Here is a 22,031-nt window from a genome sequence, read left to right on the forward strand (position 1 = left end):
TATCCCCTGTGTGGCCATTCCTAGTATGTTCATTTCCAACAGAAAGACATTCCTCTTATGCCAACTCCTGACTTAATGATATCTGTTGTTATCTCTCATGTTTCCACTGCCATGTCGTTTATTCAGGTTAGAGATTGTGGTCATTTGTTCTCCTCTTGTCCATCGGTCTGGGCAGTCCATCATGAGATGATCTGGTGAATTGCAGATGAAGCAAGTTCAAGAGTTATTGCCCTTCCGAGGTTCCAGTCTCTGTGCACTTTCCAGTTTCTCTAATCTATTGATTAGTAACTTGATTGTATGTTCCAAGTTATTTGATTTTTGCTCTCCTGTTGGCTGTTTGACTACTTGTCCTTGATCCACATGTCTAACATTTATTTTCTTTTTATCCCCATCCCCCATTATTGACTCGTATCTCTCTATGACATCTACAGCTTCTGCAACAGTGCTGCACTCCTTATCAATACAACGACATTTCATTTCCACGGAAATAATTTTGTAAAGGTGGTTCAGGGCCAGTGATTCCTGAGCGTCAATATCCAAGTTACTATAAGCTTTTTGTGATAATTGCCTTATATCGTCCCCAACCTCTGCAATACCTTCTCCAGGCATCCGCCTACGCATTTCCAGTTTTGAAAGCCACCTATTTTTGTGCTTTGAACTACCAAATCTATGGTCCATACGCTGAACAAGAATTATGAACGTGCGTCTTTCCTCAGGAGTTAGGCTCATGTAAAAAGTCCTGGCTTGTCCACGTAAGCTAGCGTCTAAGAACAGAAGTTTTGTCCTGTCGTCCCAGTGGCTTAGTTCAGCGCAGTCTTGAAAGTGAGAAAAGTATTCCTCCCAACTTTCTTTTCCATTGTAGGGTTCGGGTTTGATCATAAGTGTAGAAATGCGATTGTGATCACTATGTGCGTCGTCAGCTATCTGATAATCAGATCGCCAACGGAAATTATGTCCCACTTCGTGGTCGTCTTCACTGTCATCTCTTTCCAAAGGATTTTCATTTGCCATCAAATATTCGTCATCAGTGTTCCTCCCACAGTCATCTGTTTCGTCCCCTTGGCCTAACTGAACATTTTCCTTATGTTCATTTATAAATACTTCAGGATCCGGCGAAGTAGCATTCTCCATTTTTAACTATAAAAACAGTAACAAGAACATATATACATCGCTATTTAAAAATAATTTTTTATTCTCCACCACACGACAGTCCGCAATCCACTCTACTTCAGTACTTGACAGGTATTAAAGCACGGGTTCGTATCCTAGATGTCCTCGTAGATGGCAGGACATCCCACTTCTGACACCAAAAATTGTAAGCTTCCTCACCACCCTATCAAATGCCGATCGGCTTACAGTGTTTCCATCCCGTGAAAATTCAGTTAATTAAATTTTATCAGGACTACTCATGACATTGACATCCGTCCACATATAAAAGGGGGGCATCCTCAGCCCGTCGCATGTATTTAAACACCCTTGATAATTTACCTCAAATCCTTGTAAATCATAACCAAGTTCCATTTCTCGTTTCAAATATTTCATTTAATAAAGACTTCAAAGTTCAATGAAATATATAACAAAACAGTCAGTACATCTATATGAGTCTAAGTCCTAGCTTAACATCTCTGACCTAATAAAATATAGTGGATTGCGGTGTCCGTGCGGTGGAGAAATTATACTCTACTTAATCTGTATTAGTTTACATTATTTTCTCATACCTAAGTCGCTAGTAATTTACAGTCAGTGATGTTGATGACGTAATATGATCTGATCGTTATGATCGTTGTGTTCGTTGTTCTGAAACTGGCGTTCGTTGCTCATATATATAACCTTCTAAAATGGTCACGTGATCACAACAAACCAATGAATAATTGTCCTTTCTGGAGCAACTCAGAACTATTTTACATACATTTTGTGTAATACAAAGAAAATAACATCGCTCAAAATGTCCTTTCTACATGTAAAGTAGGAGCTATAAATTCTATTCGATGTACATAATAAAATAAGTTCAACAAACAATCTGTAATAAAACGGACACACACAATCATCGGCGTAGTAATACCGGACAATAATGTACACACATAAGTATTACGCTACACATTCAAGTTTCTAAACATTTCGTCAAATAAAACATAATCAAATGACAATACTGCAATAAAATAACATTTCACTATCAATTATAAATATTTGACGACACGGACAGTGTTATTTCGATCGTATCAATTGTAAAACAAAAATGTTTATGTCACATGACTACTTCCTTCGTAAGAAAGATGGCAAGCGCCCAATTTACAACACAAGTGATAATGCTGAAATAAGTAAGTAAATTACAGCCGTAATATGGTAGATAATGATGAAAAATTGACATACAACATCTCAGTATAACTGTCCCTTACTGTCTGTTCAACAATATCTCGCTAGATCGTCTAGTAATACAAAAACAGCATTTGTTTACATTACAGTGTCGAAGTGCAATGTGTATTGCATCAATAATTCAAGTAAACAATAAGATAATGAAATAACATGAACAATAAAACATTTCTAATAAATTTACATCTGGATGCTACTTTACTTCACTAAAAAAACACTCCACCATCAGCCTGTCAGTGTAATTAATATGCAAAATTCGAAAATCCAACCCCCATGCATATTACAATATGTTTTAGATCATGAGAAATAAACGGTAACTTGCCATCAACCAAGTTAATGCACCTTAAAGGTACTTGGACACAGATTTGAAGTTAATATTTTCTCATTTTTTCTGTATAATATCACGAATTATATTTTTAATAGCATTTCACACAAAAATTAATTAAAAATCTTATTTCATTTAAAAGTTATTAAAACTTTAAATTTTTTGGCGGGTTTGATTGACACATCCTTGCACTTTCACAAATTTTAACTTTATTCTTAATCCTTAGGAAAAGTGGCAATTTTGATGTGTTTTAATGAGAAATATTAAAACTTTTATCAAGAAAAATAATTTTATTCAGAGTAGAAATGTTAGAAAGCAAAACACCTTCACAAGTATCGTCATTCCGAACTAAGAGATGCGTACAGAGTTTAGCAAATCGAGCACACTCGTGTTATGTACACAGTTTTTGTAAACAAGGCTCGAGTTCTGTTATTGTTTATATTTAGAATTCACCGGGTGCGTTCAATCATCACAGTCTGCTTACCACAACTGCACGGACTGACAATATATTGTGTGTTTGTTTTGCTTTCGAACGTGTCTACTCTGAATTTTCTGGATTATAGTTTTAATATTTTTCATTTATACAAAACGAGATTGCCACTTTTCCTAAGGATTAAGAATAAAATTAAATTTGTGAGAGTGCAAGGATATGTCAATCAAACCCGCCGAAAAATTTTAAATTTCAATATCTTTTAAACGAAATAAGATTTTTAATTAATTTTTGTATGAAATGCTATTAAAATATATAAGTCGTAATATTATAGAGAAAATAATAACTTCAAATCTGTGTCGAAGTACCTTTAACTTAAGTTAATGCATCTTTAGTTTTCCCCCTTTAATTGTGTGTAACTAAATAGATATTAAAGGTACTTGGACAGATTTGAAGTTATTATTTTCTCTATAATATTACGACTAAAATTTGGCGTAACTTTCTTAGTCGGACTAACTTAGGCCCAAATCTACGACTTTTTGAGAAACTAGCCCCAGAGGTGTACTCACGTATTGTCAATGTTTACTACGTACACAACTTCGAAATATATGCTACTCATGTTCTATGATCAATGGGCATGAGGGTTTATATAGCAGGTAAATAATTAAAAAAAATGCAACTTAAGAATCCTTTTTTTTGTTTATAAAATGCAACTTTTAATTTCTGGTAACAAAAAACTGAGCAACAACTATTTAAATTTAACCAGTAACATGGCAAATTAACGAATATCGAGTTAAAAAACTGGAGTCTTATTTACTAGTGAAGACTTTGTGAGCGGTATTTCAAAGTACTATTTAACAAGGAAAACTTACTTTGTTTGTTAATGTGAGTATGGGGAATCTTAATTAGTACCCAATCTTCGTATTTTTCATGACAAATTTCAAGAAAATTGTTAGCTGACTTTCCTGCAGTCGTTTGAAATCGCGTCCTAAAATTCCCTGACCCACGTGTTTGTAGTAAAAATAAACATGTAGTAGACCATCATGTCGGCTCATTCACTGGATTGGACCATTGTTTGCTGTGAGCACCTCTGTGCGCAATCGCAACAATATCCATATAAGGTAGTTTCCTCGACCTGTTAAACTAGACTCTCCTCGGCGCTAACGCGCCACGGGTCGTCTAATATCTGACATAATGGACAGTTTTCGGCTTATAACCATTACTTATAATTGTTGTCACTGTGCACATGGCACAGCAGGAACTTAATTTATAAGAGTGAAGAGATAAAAAAAAAACAAACAAATGAACTTAATTTATGCATTTTAATGCAAAGTAACATCGAAATGTAGATAGTTTCGAATCAATTTAATTAAAAACAAAATATCTTTTGAATTATTTAAAAATATGAAGCTTTTTAATTTGTCATATGCATTTTCCAACTCGTAATGTTCATTTAAAATGTTTCAATTTGCTCGATGGAACCTTACATGTATAGTAACTAGATGTACTGTAAGCAATGGACTCACTAAATGATACCCCCGCCTCTCATTTGAATATATTTACATCCACTGAATACTTTCTCCTTAATTTCTTAAGAGAATCCATTACCGTTAATCAGTGCATGAACAACATTAAGCAAGCCAGGTGCGAAGATTTCTTGAACAGTGGCTGTTCCATCAGTTATGAATATAATTACATATTCATCTTACAAAATTTAAAGAATTTTAATTTTATTTTGAATGATTTTAATACAGATGTAAATATAAATAATAAAACACTTTCTTTGCTTGCTAGTAGGGGTATTAACGTCGCAGCTATTGCAGAAAAAAAATTACATAACCCGCGCAAGCGGGTTACGTATTTTTTCTGCAACAGCTGCGACATTAATTCCTGTACTTACAGCCAAAGAAAGCATTTTATTATTTAAATAATGACAGTGTCCATGTTATACTATGGGAAAATCCAAAACAAAAGGCTCATGGGCCATATCGCACACCTGAGCATATGGACTAGTTAAAAACACAAATCAGCTCAGTATTGAAGTTTACTTGTTGGGGGAGGGAGGGGTTGAATTTTTTTATTACTTGAAGAATTGTCACTATATCAAAAAGCATACATGTATAATTTTGCCATATTTAATAAGAAAAGTTTTAATGATTTTTCCCATATATTTCTATGTAAAGATTTGAATGCCCATTATAGCCCCATCTTACCCCAAGGGTCATGATATGAACAAACTTGAATTAACTCTTACTGAGGATGTTTCTGAAGATGCATATTAGTATCACCAATCATATATAGTTTTGTTGATCTTGAGAAGGAGATTTTTATAAGATTTTTCCTATGCATTCCTATGTAAAACTTTGATCAGCCATTGTGCCTATCCTCAGGGGTCATGATTTGAATCTACACTACTTGAGGATGGTTTCATACGCTGATAGAATTTTCTATACTGACAAACCTTTGTTTAGCTAATATGGTCATAGTTATTTATGCGCACAGTTGATCTCACCACGAACATTGTTCAATCTTTGAATGAATAGCAATGTTCATGCCAAACACATGTAGATATTTTACTTCGAACGCGTAGGTCAGATGAATCTATGATCAATATTAACGAATGGACTGCAAAAAACTGTTCTTTAGAAAAAAAACAAAGATTAAAAAATAAGAAAGAAGTCACGAGCATTTGTAATTTGTTAGAAATTATGTATAATCATAAAATGTAGTCTATGTCAAGATCAGATCTAGAATATCAGCGCTTTAAGGAGGCTCATTACACAACTTTTTGATGACGTACCACACAAAAAAAACACCATTGTTTCGACTGTTTTTCTCAGGGGACGAATTGTACAGGTACCTCTTTAATATGACCCTGACCTTTGAGACGCTTTATAAATAGATGAAACATGCGGTGTTATAAACAATGAAAACAATGTTATGGATTCATTATGCACAAACCAAGAAGGATTGCTTTTAAGCAGAAACAAGAGAAAACAACATCCAAATCTTCACCAAACAAGTAATGTGCCATTTCATAGCGAAGCAGTGAGCTCTATCAATCATTGACATGTTTGTATGGAGGAAATTCGAGTTAAAATCTACATCCTTGTTGAAATTAAAAAAGTTATTTATTTGCACTATTGACTGAGTTGGTGTTAATTTATATGTTTGTTTTATTGATTTTAATATATACTCTGGAAGTTTAAAGCTTTGTTCTGAATTTTAGATGTAATGTTCAAACGTTCCTTAATGTTTCGAGTCTTGGGTAATTAGGAAAGATAACTCTTGAAAGTGGACTTTTTATACCAAATATTTTTTAAATTGGAATTTTCATTTCGTTTAAACATTCTTCATTCAATTTGTCACCTGCAATTCATTGGAATACATTCCTTGTCTCTTCAGAACTCATTTTCTTAAATATTTTATGCATAGATTAAAAAGATAATGACATTAATTATTTTTTAGGAAAAAAAAACCTTTTTTTTCTAATAAAATTAATGTTAACTATTATGAGGTATTTTCATTGTGTGTGCTTGTCTAAAGAAGATGTCCTTCATTTGACACTGAAAGTTCTGAAATTCTGCTAAAAATAAACTTGAAATTAAACATTTCATTAAAATTAGAAAAAAGTTAAAAAATTCTCTAAAAAATATTTACGATATCAATACCTCCATTTGGATATTTGATATCTACATTATAAGTGATACTGTAATGAAATCTAAAATAAACCGTGGATGTAATGAGCCACCTTAACGTAGGTCGCGGGTTTACAGGGCTTTTAAAAGTGTTCGAAAACATACCATGAAAATTACCTATATGATTTCTTTACCTTTGATTTCCATTCTCTGAAACTTTCATAAAATTCGTCTGCACCGTTTTTATGTAATTGAATTCCAAAGATGTTATTGTTGTAGTTACATTTTCAACGGTATTCTATTGAATTGTATAGGAAAAACGTCGTTTTGGCTTGTTTTCAGGCAAGGTTTTGATTAGAAAAATATCAATAACTTTTAACAGACGAATTCGTTTATCCTTTGGCATTTAAAACTAGAATTGATTTGAAAAAAATCTATGTGAAAAAATTAATATGTCTTCGGGTTCATTTTTTCGTAATTTAATTGTAGATAATTGCTTTTATTATATACCCATCAGTTTCCTTGTTTTTGTTACTGTTAATTTTACAGAGTTTGATCCGATTTTCCGGATCACCACACTGTGGTTTTCTGAATCCATATCACCACTCTCTGAAACTGATGACGTAGTACGCAAAAACATGACGTTATTTTCTTGCGCGTTAAAAAGTCCCTTGTTATTATGCTTTGTTTTATGTATAAATATTATACAATTGATCTCTAAAGTTTTATTCTGCTATATTTAGCTAGTTATAAGGGGGTATATAATAAATTTACCATTATAACAGTAACTTGATCCGAAGAGCCGTATTACGTCTCGTTGACAGGCGCGGATCATCAGATCAAACTCGACGCTTCGCGTCTCTTTATATCTGATGATCCGCGCCTGTCAACTCGACGTGATACGACCCTTCGGATCAAGTTACTGTTATAATAATATATATTTATATTGAAAAATGTAGTATTTTTAAGAGCGACGTCAAAAAATATCGCGACATCACGCTTGACGTCGTGAATATCGATCCGGTATAGATCTACAGAGCAAATAAAAAAAAACTGTACGAATTTTAAGGAAAAGGAAATTCACGTATATCTACTTTCAAATGATCAGTCTCATAATAATTCAATAAAATAAATATAAGACATTTTTCCCTTTAAGCTTATTACGTCTAATATTAGTGAAAATTCACGTAAAAGGCGTAAACCAACAATCAGTCCTTTAGTTTCTTTTTTCATATTTTCTTTATGTGTTTATTTATTACCCTTTTTTTGTTTTATTCATGCGCGGATTCTTGCCGGAATTTGCAAAATAAAAGTGACCTTGTTTTCCCCTCTGGAAAAGGCAGACTCCCCATCCCCGTTGAAATCGCAGATCTGTTTGTTTGAAAAGTCGTATAGGTATGAAGATAATTTAGAAGTCAAGCACTACTAACACCCCCAACCCCGAAATATGTTTTTACGCGTTGTATATCCTTTTTCTTTAGAAAAAAAATACAGCAAGGCTATCAAATCAACAATAACTTCTTATGAATCAATTTCCGCCAAACCCCCCCCCCCCCCCCCCTCCGTGTATAAGTACATGTGTATTAATGCATTCAGTGTTTATATTGAAAATGTTTTTGTTTAAGTTTACAAAAAGGCAGCGAATAACAAAAATAAATCTTAACTGAATTTATTTTATGCTTATACGTACCGTATAAGGATAGAAAAAAAGCGTACAAGGAATTTTTAGAGAGGTAAATGGGACGATAATTTAAACATTAATTTTATTTGGCGCAATCAACAGGCAGATTTTATTTTGTTCTTAGACAATCAATATATATAACATAAATTCTACTAAATGAACATGGAAAGCAACGCAGCGAATAAAATATGTACATGTAACTAACAACAACGCGTGCCGTTACTTACACAGGCAATTGGAGTATCGAACCCCCTAACCCCAACCAACCCCCCCCCCCCCCACACACACACACACACCTTTCTGTTTTTCTGGAGTTTTTTCTACTTTGGATTTTTTAAAATACGTATTGCATGTTATTAATTATGTTACCCTTTTATCTCTTTACGCTGTTTTTAAATACATGTTTTTCATCTTCTACTGATACATATATAAAAAGAGACGGCTTGCAGTTTGTTTAATATTCTCGACGTCTGCCTCACTGTATACAAAGTGCTAATCGAAAATCTACTTGATTTGGGTCACTAGCTATATTGCTTTGGGTACTCTGATGCATTATGGGTAAAAAAGAAAATTCTGCAAGCAAAAATGGGTAAAAGTAACCTTAAGAAATTAGGAAACTTATTAAACCTTTGTAGAATCAATGTAAATATATTTGAGGAAATTTTTAAGTTGAAACATGTTAGAAATTCGATACCGTTCTCATTTACTAAGTTAAAATGCTATTTTCACTCATTCTGAATTATTTCAATTGTTCTTAATTTTTTCAAAGTATATTCTGTTGTAAAAGTTATTGTATATAAGTTTTCTCCTCAATTCACCCACGAAACATCATCTGATTTCTATACATTACGCTTTTTTGAGAAATTGAGCTATTCTTGTTTTGAGTGAATGCTATTATATGTTTGCAACATATTTTTGCGATTGCTATACTTTTTTCGGATCCTTTTTGTGATTTGCATGAAATCAAGATTTATTGATTTTTGATAAAATTATTGCGATTTTAACAGTTTTGAAAACATATTGGCATTCATAATCACAAGAGAAACAATTATCAGTCAAAAGAAGTTAAACAGAAATAAATAATTATAGAATTTGATGAAATGTGTAATCATTGCTGGTGTTTGTGCTATACTTGATTTGCATTTTGTCGCGATTGATACAGAAATGCTATGTTTGATTTGCCTAGAATACTTCTTGAAGAACGGTGGCTTATATAGGGCAGGGGGGGATATAATCCAAAGACACTTTCTCCAATTTATGTCTTTAAATAACTTACAATGTATTGATAAATACATGTTATATATTTTCATTAATGTTTTAAAGGACCTGGTATGTAAAAAGGAAAATAAAGGCTTCACAAACTACTAGTATTCGAACTCTCTCCAAAGCTCATGATAGGCGTGAGACTGAATGCGTTAACCACTACATGTATACGCTACGGTGTCTTCTTGTTGGCTGTGTGTCAGTTTGCTTTAAAAAATGAATTGTTGAGACAAAAAATATTTTTCCACCTATTATTTAATTTATCCTGGTTCGTTTTTTTTTTGGCTTGCTTCTTTCACCCAACTGTAAGACCTTAGTTTTTATACTAAATTTGATCACGAAATGCTCCGTTTACTTGATCAATACATAGGGCTCACAGCGAGTGTGACCGATCAACAAGGGATGCTTACTCCTCCTAGGCACCTGTTCCCATTTCTGGTATTCCGGAGGGTCCGTATTTATGCCCTGCTCATATATTTGTATTTGTAAATTTTTCGACATAAATCAATGCTCATTATCCTCACTTTTTTAATATTCTAGAAATATTCGACTTTTAAATAGAATGGGTCCAGACTCCATTTAGAAAAAAACACAGTGGGTTTACTTTTCCGTAATATAAGCACAAAACTTAGTATAGAAACCTGACCAATTCATATTCAGAGATAAATTCTTATGGCTGGAATCGTTTAATATTAACGTACCCATTTACCACTAAATAAGTTTAAAAAACAATTTTCAATCATCATTTCTTTCAGTACAATACTATTATATGAATCAAATATGTTGAAGATGACATTACCGACAACATAATTGTAGAAAAATCAAACTTTTTCGTCATAGAGCCTTATACACTTTCTCTCTCTCTTTTATAAATCTATGATAACGAGATTATAATGCAACTTTAGTAATATTTCACCTATTTTCACACTATCATCAGATATCAGAACTTAAAGCTAAGAATCCGAAACAGAGTCTATGAAAATTAAAGAAATTCAAAAATATATAGTTACGGAAATTAATTGATTATCAGGGATATGCTCTGATTTTTATGAAAAAAGATCCATGCATTTCTTCGAGAATGTGGTACCCGTTTGTTTTCTTTTTATTTCATGAAAACATTTTTTTAATATCCCATGCAATCTCTTCTTAACGCTTATTTGGCTGAATTGAAATTTGTAAATGAACGAAGCGGCATTAAGATTTGAAGCTCAATGCGTTTTAATCATTGTGTTTTCTTATCAAAACTTTGAATGCATATATATATACCACTAAATATTTACAAAGCTATGTGTATATATCAAGTCAAAGAGTTGAAATCGATCTTTAAAATTGTTTAAGATTTTACAATTTGGTAAGCGGCATTAAAGTTTTTTCTTTGGTATGTTTTTGTTAATGAACGACTGTCATAAGTTGATGGAAAAAAATGAGAATACCGCTATATATGGAAGAATGTAGCTTGTCCACCAATTAAGCCGACCCCTTCCCCAACCATAAAGTAGGGTTTTTGTGTCAGGATCTTTAAATGTTATGGACAACAATGTAATCCCCTCCCCTTCCCAAAGAAATTTATGCTGGATCCATCCTTTATTCCGGAATTTTAATAAAATGGAACTAAACATATTGATTAACGAAATAAAAAAGTCATTAGAGTTGTTTCCATTAGAAAATAAAAAGATACTTTCACGAAAGGCCACACTACTTTTTCTATAATTTATACAAATACATATTATTACACTCACTGACTGAGCATAAAACGCTCAAGGTGAGCATATGACACATGAACCTCCTATAGACTGGGCCAAATTGGAAATGTAAGAGGAGTGTGGGGAAGAAAATATTGTACAAGACTGTTGTAAACACAAGGTAACGTCAATAAATTATTTCACAAATTGCACTAGGCCTAATTGCTATATGTATACTCGAAAAAAGTATAGCTGTCATGACAACAAAGATAGCCTTCTGGATATTTTCTACGCAAACCAAAAATAGCTCCGGAAAAGTTGGGTAGGTGCAAATTTGATGTGATTGTCAAGATATAACGAAGACCTTGTGGTCAAATTTGATAGCTAACGTTTGATTAGGATTTATATTAAACAAAACAATAAATGTTTTATTGTAGTAATGTCAAGAGTCCATTCAAGTGGCTAATTAGTCAAAATATGACCATCAGATGCGTGAAAAACGCGTGCTACTGATGTTTAAGGAAGGATGGGTAACACAAAAACCTAATAATCTTTAAATTTAGCAAGAAGAAGTTTCACATTGGTTGAAGTAGTTTTATTATTAGTAAAAAACGTATATAAAAGACATTTTTGTCTAAATGTGCAGACAGAAACTTCGAAGGATCCAAACAAATATAGCTAGTGACCCAAATCAAGTAGATTTTCGATTAGCACTTTGTATACAGTGTGCCTCACTTTTAATCTTCACTTGCATAATCACTATTTTAAAGCGTAGAGAATCATGGAATATGCAGACGTCGATAAATTTGAAACACGCTTTTCCTCCTTTTCAGATTTCCATTTATATAATTCTTTATGTGCCTCCGATTAGTAAATATTTCGATCTAATCAACATGCACATATAGGTTGGAGTTTAAATTCAAAAATTGGAAAGGTTTACTCACTCCCGGCGTTAGCAAGTAAAAAATGGAAAGGAGGAAGGGGGTCATATCCTGCCTGTGGTTATTTACAAGAGGTCAATGCCGCTCAAAAATATATTTAATTTAGTTTATGTTTCATTAGTATTACCTCAGAGTGCCTTAGCAGTTTTTAATTTGTGATCAACCTGTATATAGATTTGTCCGCGATTAGCACATACCGTTTCATAATCGAGTTCGACTTTCCATCGGTGAGCAAAGTTTTGAAGCTGTTTACGGAGATAAATGAAAACAAAGACATGCATGCCATATATGGTTGTGTAGATAAAGTATCGTAGAAGACAATGGTAATAAACAATTTGTTCATGCAATTCCACTGAAAGTGTACACTAAAATGAGTGCGTTTCTGAGGAGGGGGTATCGAGTGTAATTCGGTGTTAGATATCTTTTTTTTTATATAATTATACACATTTAATACATGTATTTAATAGAGGGCGTTTCATTATGTGTTATCAATCGTATCTTCTCGGGTCTATTCAAATGGATAATACCCATTTTAAAGATAATACCCAGTTTAAAGAATGGCCCTACTCGGTATAATAAAAATACACGTGTATTTTTATTATACCGAATAGGGCCATTCTTTAAACTTGAGAAAAAGTACAATCTGCTTGCATATAACGACACATAGATGTGTTTGACGGGGAAATTTTATATTTTCGAGGTATTATAACTGTTACACTCTTACATTTTTTTTCATTAAAAAGGGGGGGGGGGGGGGGGTATTATCCATTTTTCAGGTGCCTGTGAATAGACCCGAGAAGATACGATTGATAACACATAATGAAACGCTTTCTAACACTTTCAGTGATGGTCATTTGAATCAAAATGAGCCTTCATTATTTTTTATAACTTCAGCATATTCTGTGTTTTCTGTTACACTAAACTACCAATTTCAACAAAAGTTACAGCTAGAAATTTTCCCTTTCTCACGGTGACGTCATAATCAGATGTGCACAAGAAAGTCGCCCAAATCATATAAATTGTGTACCCAGTTTTAATGACGTCAGCAAACCCGCGACGTAAGTTAAGGGTAAGGTATACTATGGTGGCATATTCCTGCCCCCTACATGCAAAATAAATTGTGTCAACATGCAACATATTAAATTTATGAAAACATGCAAGTTATTTATGTCGACATGCAAGTTACCAATCTTATAAAAAAATATTTGAATATGGTTAAATTTACTTACTAACGCCTGTATCTGACATCAAAGATGCAACATAATTATGAAGACATGCGACTTATTTATGTCAACATGCAACATAAGTATGTAGACATGCAACTTATTTATGTGAACATTCAAGAAATTTATGCCAACATTATACTTAGTTATTTAAACATGCATGAAAATTATGTCAACATGCGACTTATTTATGTCCACAAGCAAGATAATTATGTTAAGCATGCAAGATATGTATGTTGATACAGGCACCTAGCATCGTTTTTGAAAGTGGGGTGGGGGGGGGGGCAACCAGAGAATTTTTTTCTTACCTAAAAAGGTTGACAAGCAAAAATATCGGGTTATAAATACGGGTTGGTACGAGATTAAATTCATCATAAAAGCCCCTCGGGCTTTATGGAATTTAATCTCGTGACCAACCCGTATTTATATCCCGATAGATGTTTAAAAATGATACCTTATATCTTAATTATCGATAGTGCAACGAAGGATCGAATACAAATGTTCTTTACAAGTTTTCACGTTTATTTAACAGATGAATTGTTTGTTATTGTGATCATGGAAATAGTAGAATTCCTTTTAAGTTTTTTATTTACTCAAATGCATGAAGAAAAAAAAAGTTCTTTGTGCCCGTTCCGATATCATTAGATTTTTTCCAAGCGTAAAATTCCTGTAGTATCCGTACTTAACCAACAATGCAATTCTCATTCAGGTGATATTAGTACTTTGTCAGTTAGAGCCATGCTCTTACCTCTTTTGCTAATTTGAAGCCAAAAAATATAATCCCAGTTCCCATGCCAGTATATTTGTCCAAATACAAATTTTAAAACATGACTGCAGAAAAATTATGTCGTAAAATATTCATTAAAGTTTGAATGAATTCAAGAGAGGTTGAAGTACATTTAATATAAGATAATATTGCGTTGTGAAGATTGAAACACAACATAACTTTTCTGTTTACCGTGTCTCCACGTGCTAGTAACTTCCTAGCCACATTGAATAATTTAATTACCCTATCTCGCTAAGTCTCACCAGAGATACTACCAGAGCTACTCTGAACTCCTTGGGTTTTATTATTTGTGGAACACCGAAATATAAAAGGTTACGAACACCTAATTATAATTAGTAGGGGTGTGTGACAAGACCTTTCTAAATACTCTATGATTTTTGCCCCCTTGACCTTGAAGTTTGATCTAATTTTAAAAAATTAAACATAATTTTAAATTGGCCATGACTTTTGATTGAATGATAATATGTTATTTAACGTCCCTCTCGAGAATTTTTCACTCATATGGAGACGCAACCACTTGCCGATGAAGAGCTGTAAATTTTGACTTATACTCGGCAATTGATGCCATTGAGTATCTTTTATGTGCAAGCACCTACTGAGACCTCGGTTTATACGATCTCATCCGAAGGACCGGTCTCAACCTCCCACAGTGGGATTCAAACCTGCGACGTAAGGATCAACTCCTTACTTCGCGACTCTAGAGCAGACGCTCTAACCATTGTGCAACGCGGATAACGTCATAACTTTTAAATTAGAAGAGATACGGCTTCAATATAAAAGATCCGTATCATCTGTGACAAGACCTTTTTAAATACCATGACAAGAAACACAATGATTTTTGACTTAGTGACCTTGAAGTTTGACTTACTTTTCAAAAACTTAAACCTTAATCATGACTTTTGAATGAGAAGACTATGGTTTTCATATTAAACCCGTGTATTGCTTGTTACAAGACCTTTCTAAATACTCTATGATTTTTTAAGTTTCACCTTCTTTTCAATAATGGTCATTTTTCCTTATCACTTTTGATTGAGAAGAGGTGTGGCTTTCATGTTTGACATGTCTATTACCTGTGACAAGATATTTCCGAGCATGCTATGATTTCTGATCATACGACCTTCACGACTGACCTTTTATAAATTTAAAAAACTAGAGGTGCTGTGAGCGATGAGCTCACTAAATGATACCCCCGCCTTCATATAGTTATAATGGCAAAGTCCATGATTTGCTGTGGCCGGAAACCCAAAATATGTGTCGGATCAAAAAGTAAAATAGGAGGTGCACAATGGAAATATGTAATTAAGATTCTGTGAAAGTTTTATCAAATTTCATTCAGTGATATGAGAGGAGTTGCGGATAAGAGAAGGGTACCCCAAAGCGTAACAGACGGACGGAAGGACGGACGTACAGACGGACTTATGAATTAACGATTACTATATACCCTCCCGCTTTTCAAGCGGGGAGTATAAAAAACAACCTCGATGGAAACTTCGGAATGACATACTAGTATGATAGGGCGTTCATATTTGACACAGTATGCCATAAAATGGCATCTTACCCACAAAGACGCCAATATCGGAGGACTACAATTCTTTGAATTTGCTTCTTTTATTTGGAAATCGCGGGTACGAGTATTTCTTAACTATTGTCTATATTGAAATATGTAGGGAACACAATATAGTGACATTGTTCTTATAATGATAAAACATATTTAAAAATAAAACTTTTGTTCAAAATATAATGCAGAAAGTATCATAATTATCTAAATTGTAACTTTTTAAATGTATCATAAAACTCACATAGAACACTGACTTCTGCAGCATTAGACGATGCCCTAAACTGGTAATGTGAAGGAGTATAAACCTCGCAGTAACAAGACTTGCCATTGAGATATGGATCAGCTTCGAAAACAACTTCTGATGTCAGCCCAATGTAGGTAATTCTAGAGTTAATCGTTTGAGTTCCACATTTCCAGGACCAAATTATTTGAGGGTTGCCAAGCGAGTCAATCGAGCACTGAAGAGTTATATCGTCGCCAGCTGGCTTTATTATTTGAGAAATGTTCAAAATTGGTTTTGTCAATGGCGCATCTATATTTAAAGAACAAAAACGGCGTCTGTAATATATCCCAATATATTTTTTTGTAATTTGGCCATTCTAAAATAAAACATTTTGTATATGTCAGTCTTCAAGATAGATACAAATCTTTAATCGATGTCATTTCATTTATGGGATATCCGTATTAAAATATCCCATGAAGTGTGCGCCAACTTTACTGATAATGTTTTTGCATTCTAAAAGCTGTTATATGCAAGCATTTTTATTTCTAAACATTGTGTTTCTAACAATATTCTGCATTTTTTAATTTTTAATGAAATTGAGTTCCCTTTAATCATATAACCTGTTTCTGTAGCAAATTTTATTCGTGTTAGATCATACATAGAATCTCAGCGATATGTATGGCACGCCAAATTCACAAAAATAAGCTAAACATAAGTTTCACAGTCGATAAACTAGGTTTATCGGTTGTAAACTATAATAGTTTACGGACTGTAAACTATAGTTAACAACGTTAATCTATATTTTACATCCGTAAACCATAGTTAACGCGATAATCTATGTTTCACAACCGTAAACTATACTTAACACTGAAAACAATCATTTGCAATTGCAAAACATAGATTATCTGATAAATACAGTTTTACGAATTGTAAACTATAGTTCACAAACCGTTAACTATAGTTAACGATCTGATAAATATAGTTTCACGATTTGTGAAACTATGATTAACAACTCCTAACTATAGTTTACGATTGTAAACCATAGTTTACAAACGTGAATCTATGTTTATCAACAAAATCTATTGTTAACGCTTATTACAGACAGATAAACTTAGATTATCATTCGTAAACTATAGTTAACAACCGTTAAATATAGTTTTACAGATGAAAACTATACTTAACGAATCGTTAACTATAGTTTACGGTTTGTAAACTATAGTTTACAGTCGATAAACCTAGTTTATCAAATGTGAAACTAGGTTAATCTCATTTTTAGCTCTACTGGTCAGAGACCAGAAGAGCTTATGCGATAGTAATGCGTCCGGCGTCCGTCCGTCTGTCTGTCCGTCTGTCTGTAAACAATTTTTCAAAACGCTACTCCTCCTACAATTTTAGTCTGATTTCAATATTACTTGGCACACAAGTAGACTACACTAAGATACATAGAATAGTGCATCGGTTTTTAATTTCGATGAACGGTGTTGCCATGGTTACTAAAAATAGAATTTTCTGTGAAATTCCTTAAAAACGCTACTCCTTCTACAGTTTTGGTCTGATTACAATATAACTTGGTACACAAGTAGACTACACTAAGATACATAGAATAGTGCATGGGTTTTTGATTTCGATGAACGGTGTTGCCATGGTTACTAAAAATAGAATTTTCTGTGAAATTCCTTAAAAACTCTACTCCTTCTACAGTTTTGGTCTCATTTCAATATAACTTGGCACACAAGTAGACTACACTAAGATATATAGAATAGTGCATGGGTTTTTGATTTCGATGAACGGTGTTGCCATGGTTACTAAAAATAGAATTTTCTGTGAAATTCCTTAAAAACGCTACTCCTTCTACAGTTTTGGTCTCATTTCAATATAACTTGGCACACAAGTAGACTACACTAAGATACATAGAATAGTGCATCGATTTTTGATTTCGATGAACAGTGTTGCCATGGTTACTAAAAATAGAATTCTCTGTGAAATTCCTTTAAAACACTACTCCTTCTACAGTTTTGGTCTGATTTCAATATAACTTGACACACAAGTAGATTACACTAAGATACAAAGAATAGTTCATCGGTTTTTGATTTCGGTGATCGGTGTTGCCATGGTTACTAAAAATAGAATTCTCTGTGAAATTCCTTTAAAACACTACTCCTTCTACAGTTTTGGTCTGATTTCAATATAACTTGGCACACAAGTAGACTACACTAAGATACATAGAACAGTGCGTCGGTTTTTGATTTCGATGAACGGTGTTGCCATGGTTACTAAAAATAGAATTTTCTGTGAAATTCATTTAAAACGCTACTCCTTCTACAGTTTTGGTCTGATTTCAATATAACTTGGCACACAAGTAGACTACACTAAGATACATGAATAGTGCATGGGTTTTTGATTTCGATGAACGGTGTTACCATGGTTACTAAAAATAGAATTTTCTGTGAAATTCCTTTAAAACGCTACTCCTTCTACAGTTTTGGTTTGATTTCAAAATAAGCTGGCACACAAGTAGACTACACAATGATACATAAAATAGTGCTAGCAATGGTTTTTGATAAGTACAAACCAGTAGAGCTACAGTCTCGACAGAGACTTCTGGTTGTGAATTTGGCGTGCCATAGATATGCGTATTTTCTTTGCTTTAGGTAGTATTAATGAAAAAGTTAAAAGAGATCAAATAATGATACAAAATATTTACAAAAGATAAAATTTTGAACACCCTTATCACCAAAACTTCAGAGTTGGGATCAATATGAGGAGCAGACGTTACCTGTTTACATGTCCAACCACCTTGAACCTTATGTTTTAATGTTCAGGTAAGATCAGAGTAGACGGAACATTTATTTACAATTTTAAAAAGTGTCTCTACGATTATAACCCAACGTTTGACTTAATCTTCGACACAATTCAAAATAGAACCAGAAGTCTCTGTCAAGACTGAAGCTCTACGTACTGGATTGTACTTATAAGAAATGAAGAGAAAAGTAGCAGTTGGGACTTGAGACTTGACAACAGCAAAAAATAGAATAATGATGCTTGATTGAGCTCTTTTTGTGGGAGGAAATTGCAGTAAGACTACAGATGTAGGAGTAGCTTTTACAGTATTTTCAATTTTAGTAACCATGGCAACACCGTTAATCAAAATCAAAAATCGATAAACAGGAATTATGAACCTTAGTGTAGTCTACTTGTGTGCCAAGTTATATTGAAATAAGACGAAAACTGTAGGAGTAGCATTTGAAAGTATTTAACAAAAAATTCTATTTTTAGTAACCACGACAACACAGTTCATCGAAATCAAAAATCGATATATAGCATAATGTATCTTGGTGTAGTCTACTTGTGTGCCAAGTTATATTGAAATCAGATCAAATCTGTAGGAGGAGTAGCATTTTGAAAGTATTTCACAGAAATATCTATTTTTAGTAACTCGGCAACACCGCTCATCGAAATCAGAAATCGATAAACGAAATTAGGTTTCTTAGTGTAGATCTACTTGTGTGTCAAGTTATATTGAAAACGGATCAAAAAAACTGTAGGAGTAGCATTTTGAAAGTACTCACAGAAATTTCTATTTTTAGTAACCACGGCAACACCGCTCATCGAAATCAAAGATCGATACATAAAATTATGTATCTTAGTGAAGTCTCCTTGTGTGCCAAGTTATACTGAAATCAAACCAAAACTGTAGGAGGATTTTAAAGAGCATTTTAAAGAAATTGTTTACAGACGGACGGACGCCGGACGCATTACTATTGCATAAGCTCTTCTGGTCTCTGACCAGTAGAGCTAAAAATGATTTCAGTGCATATACTATATAATTTCAAACGAAATAAAGAGTGGGTTCAGAAGTTTTTGGTATATTTGAAAATAAAAATCCAAAAATGATCACATCAGTATGAAACAAATGCTAAACAATTGGTATGAACTAAGTCAGTCGAAATTGGAGCCTATGATAGTGTCATGTAATCATTTTCAACTTCAGATTGAAAATTAATAAAAGACATTTGTCATGGAGAAAAACTTACAGTTTTTCAATATACTTATTAATCTCTGAAATATGTAATTAATTTTAATAATTCAAAACTTTTAATTTTTATTTTTTAAAAAATATTTCATGAATTACTCATATTTATGTCAAACATTTAAGTAAAATTAATTATTAAAGAATTAATGTTAAATTGATTTTTATGCTAAAAGTATATGTTCAGAATTTATATATATATTTTATTTTAGCTTTTGTCTGATTACTCTGAAGTGTCATGTTATTTATTGCACATGTCAACTTTACTTTATCGGAAATGCCAAAATTAAGGTTCTTTGTTCAATTGATAAAAAGTTTTTCTAACGTGGGCTTCGCAAGCTTTTTGGGGTAATTTTGTTGTAAATGTTTTTATAGCATCCATTTGATGTAGTCCATGAGTGATAAATTCTTTGTTAACAGATTAACGAAGTCCCTAGAATTATTTACCTGGCCAAGTGTTGTTTAATTAGTTGCGTCACAAAGACCTATAGATTAAGTGGACACGCAATGACTTGTTAACACATTAAAAGTATGTAGTTAAATAGTTTAGTAATAATTGTGAGATGATCGCCGATATGTTATTAGTGATTTATTATACAATAATGGCATTATAATGGCTTATAAGCTTTTGAGACTATAAATGCCATTATTATATAATAAATCACTAATAACATATCGGCGATCATCTCACACATTTCCTAACAACATTGACAGTAAGTCTGTTCAGTCTAACAATAATTTGCATTCTGATCCCGATCCCATTCAAAATAAAATTTACAAATTGTACTGTGCAACCTAAGAACTATTTAACTATATACTTTTAATGTGTAAACAAGTTTGCATTAGATATGCGTAACAAAGTAACTAACTACACTATAATGATTTCTAACTAATTAAGACACAGACAAAAAATAATTAAATCTAGTAAATAAAACTTTTTAAAATTCTTTAACTGAATGAACCTTAATTCTAAAAATTTTGTTAATTACAATGACTTTAAAGGTTGTTACCTAAGTAAAAATAAAAAAATATATTTACCTATATAAATTAAAAGAAGGCAGGAATAAGCTAACGCCCGGCTGGTTTTATTCAGTGATGAAAAGTGACCAGCCGGGACGCGCAACCTGCTTAACTAAAAAATCTGAGATATTCTTTTTAACCAATCAAAAATGATTTAAAAGATAATGGTTGACGAAAAAACTACATTACAAAGGATCACTTGTTCATTGCGTGTCCACTTAATCTATAGGTCTTTGTGACTGTCATGTAATCATTTTCAACTTCAGATTGAAAATAAATAAAAGGCAATAGGTTATATTTGCCTACAAGGTCATTCATTATAGGACTTGATAGGAGGTTATTGGAATCCTTGTAACATCAACACACTAGTGAGAAGCATTTTTCTCCTTAAAAATTGATCGTATTAAAAAAAAGCCCTTTGGTTGCGAAGAAGTTGGGACATAAACACCCCATAAGCAGGCGATTTTGGAACATTACTACATAAGTAAACAAAGCTAACGATAGGATAGCTGAGTTCATCTCGTTTGTCATAATTTAGTTGTTTGTCGGCCCTTGTCATCTGTTGTCAGTTTAACTAATACATGTATGCTCAGGATTCAGCCTGGAATTTCAAAAGATCCCTGTTTTGTGCTTATAGTTTGTACTGTTTGTACTTTTTAAAAATATCAATAGTTCTCTACTTTCTTCATGTTTCCAAGAAAATATTTTATGCCCGTTTTGTTTAACCTTTAAAAAATTGTTCCTTAAGTTTACAAATCTAAAGCTCAACGCACTTTATAAACTCACATGGTTTATCGCACAAATTAAGGTCACATTGTTATAATGTAATATTGTGTACCGAGGCATCAAAATACATTTTA

At 32.9% G+C, this 22,031-nt stretch overlaps 1 protein-coding gene across 1 annotated transcript in view; it reads right to left on the reverse strand.

Moving 5' to 3' along the window:
- Window positions 1-22,031, reverse strand: part of LOC134277066 (vascular cell adhesion protein 1-like) — a 65,677-nt gene that overhangs the window by 27,222 nt on the left and 16,424 nt on the right. The window contains exon 3 of the mRNA XM_062759330.1: window positions 16,140-16,430. Coding sequence (XP_062615314.1) covers window positions 16,140-16,430 — 291 coding nt within the window. The remainder of the gene's footprint in view (window positions 1-16,139; window positions 16,431-22,031) is intronic.

This window comes from Saccostrea cucullata, unplaced genomic scaffold, assembly GCF_032062105.1.
Source record: "Saccostrea cucullata isolate Sc308-1 unplaced genomic scaffold, CSIRO_AGI_Scuc_v1 ctg1380, whole genome shotgun sequence".
Classification (NCBI taxonomy): Eukaryota; Metazoa; Mollusca; class Bivalvia; order Ostreida; family Ostreidae; genus Saccostrea; species Saccostrea cuccullata.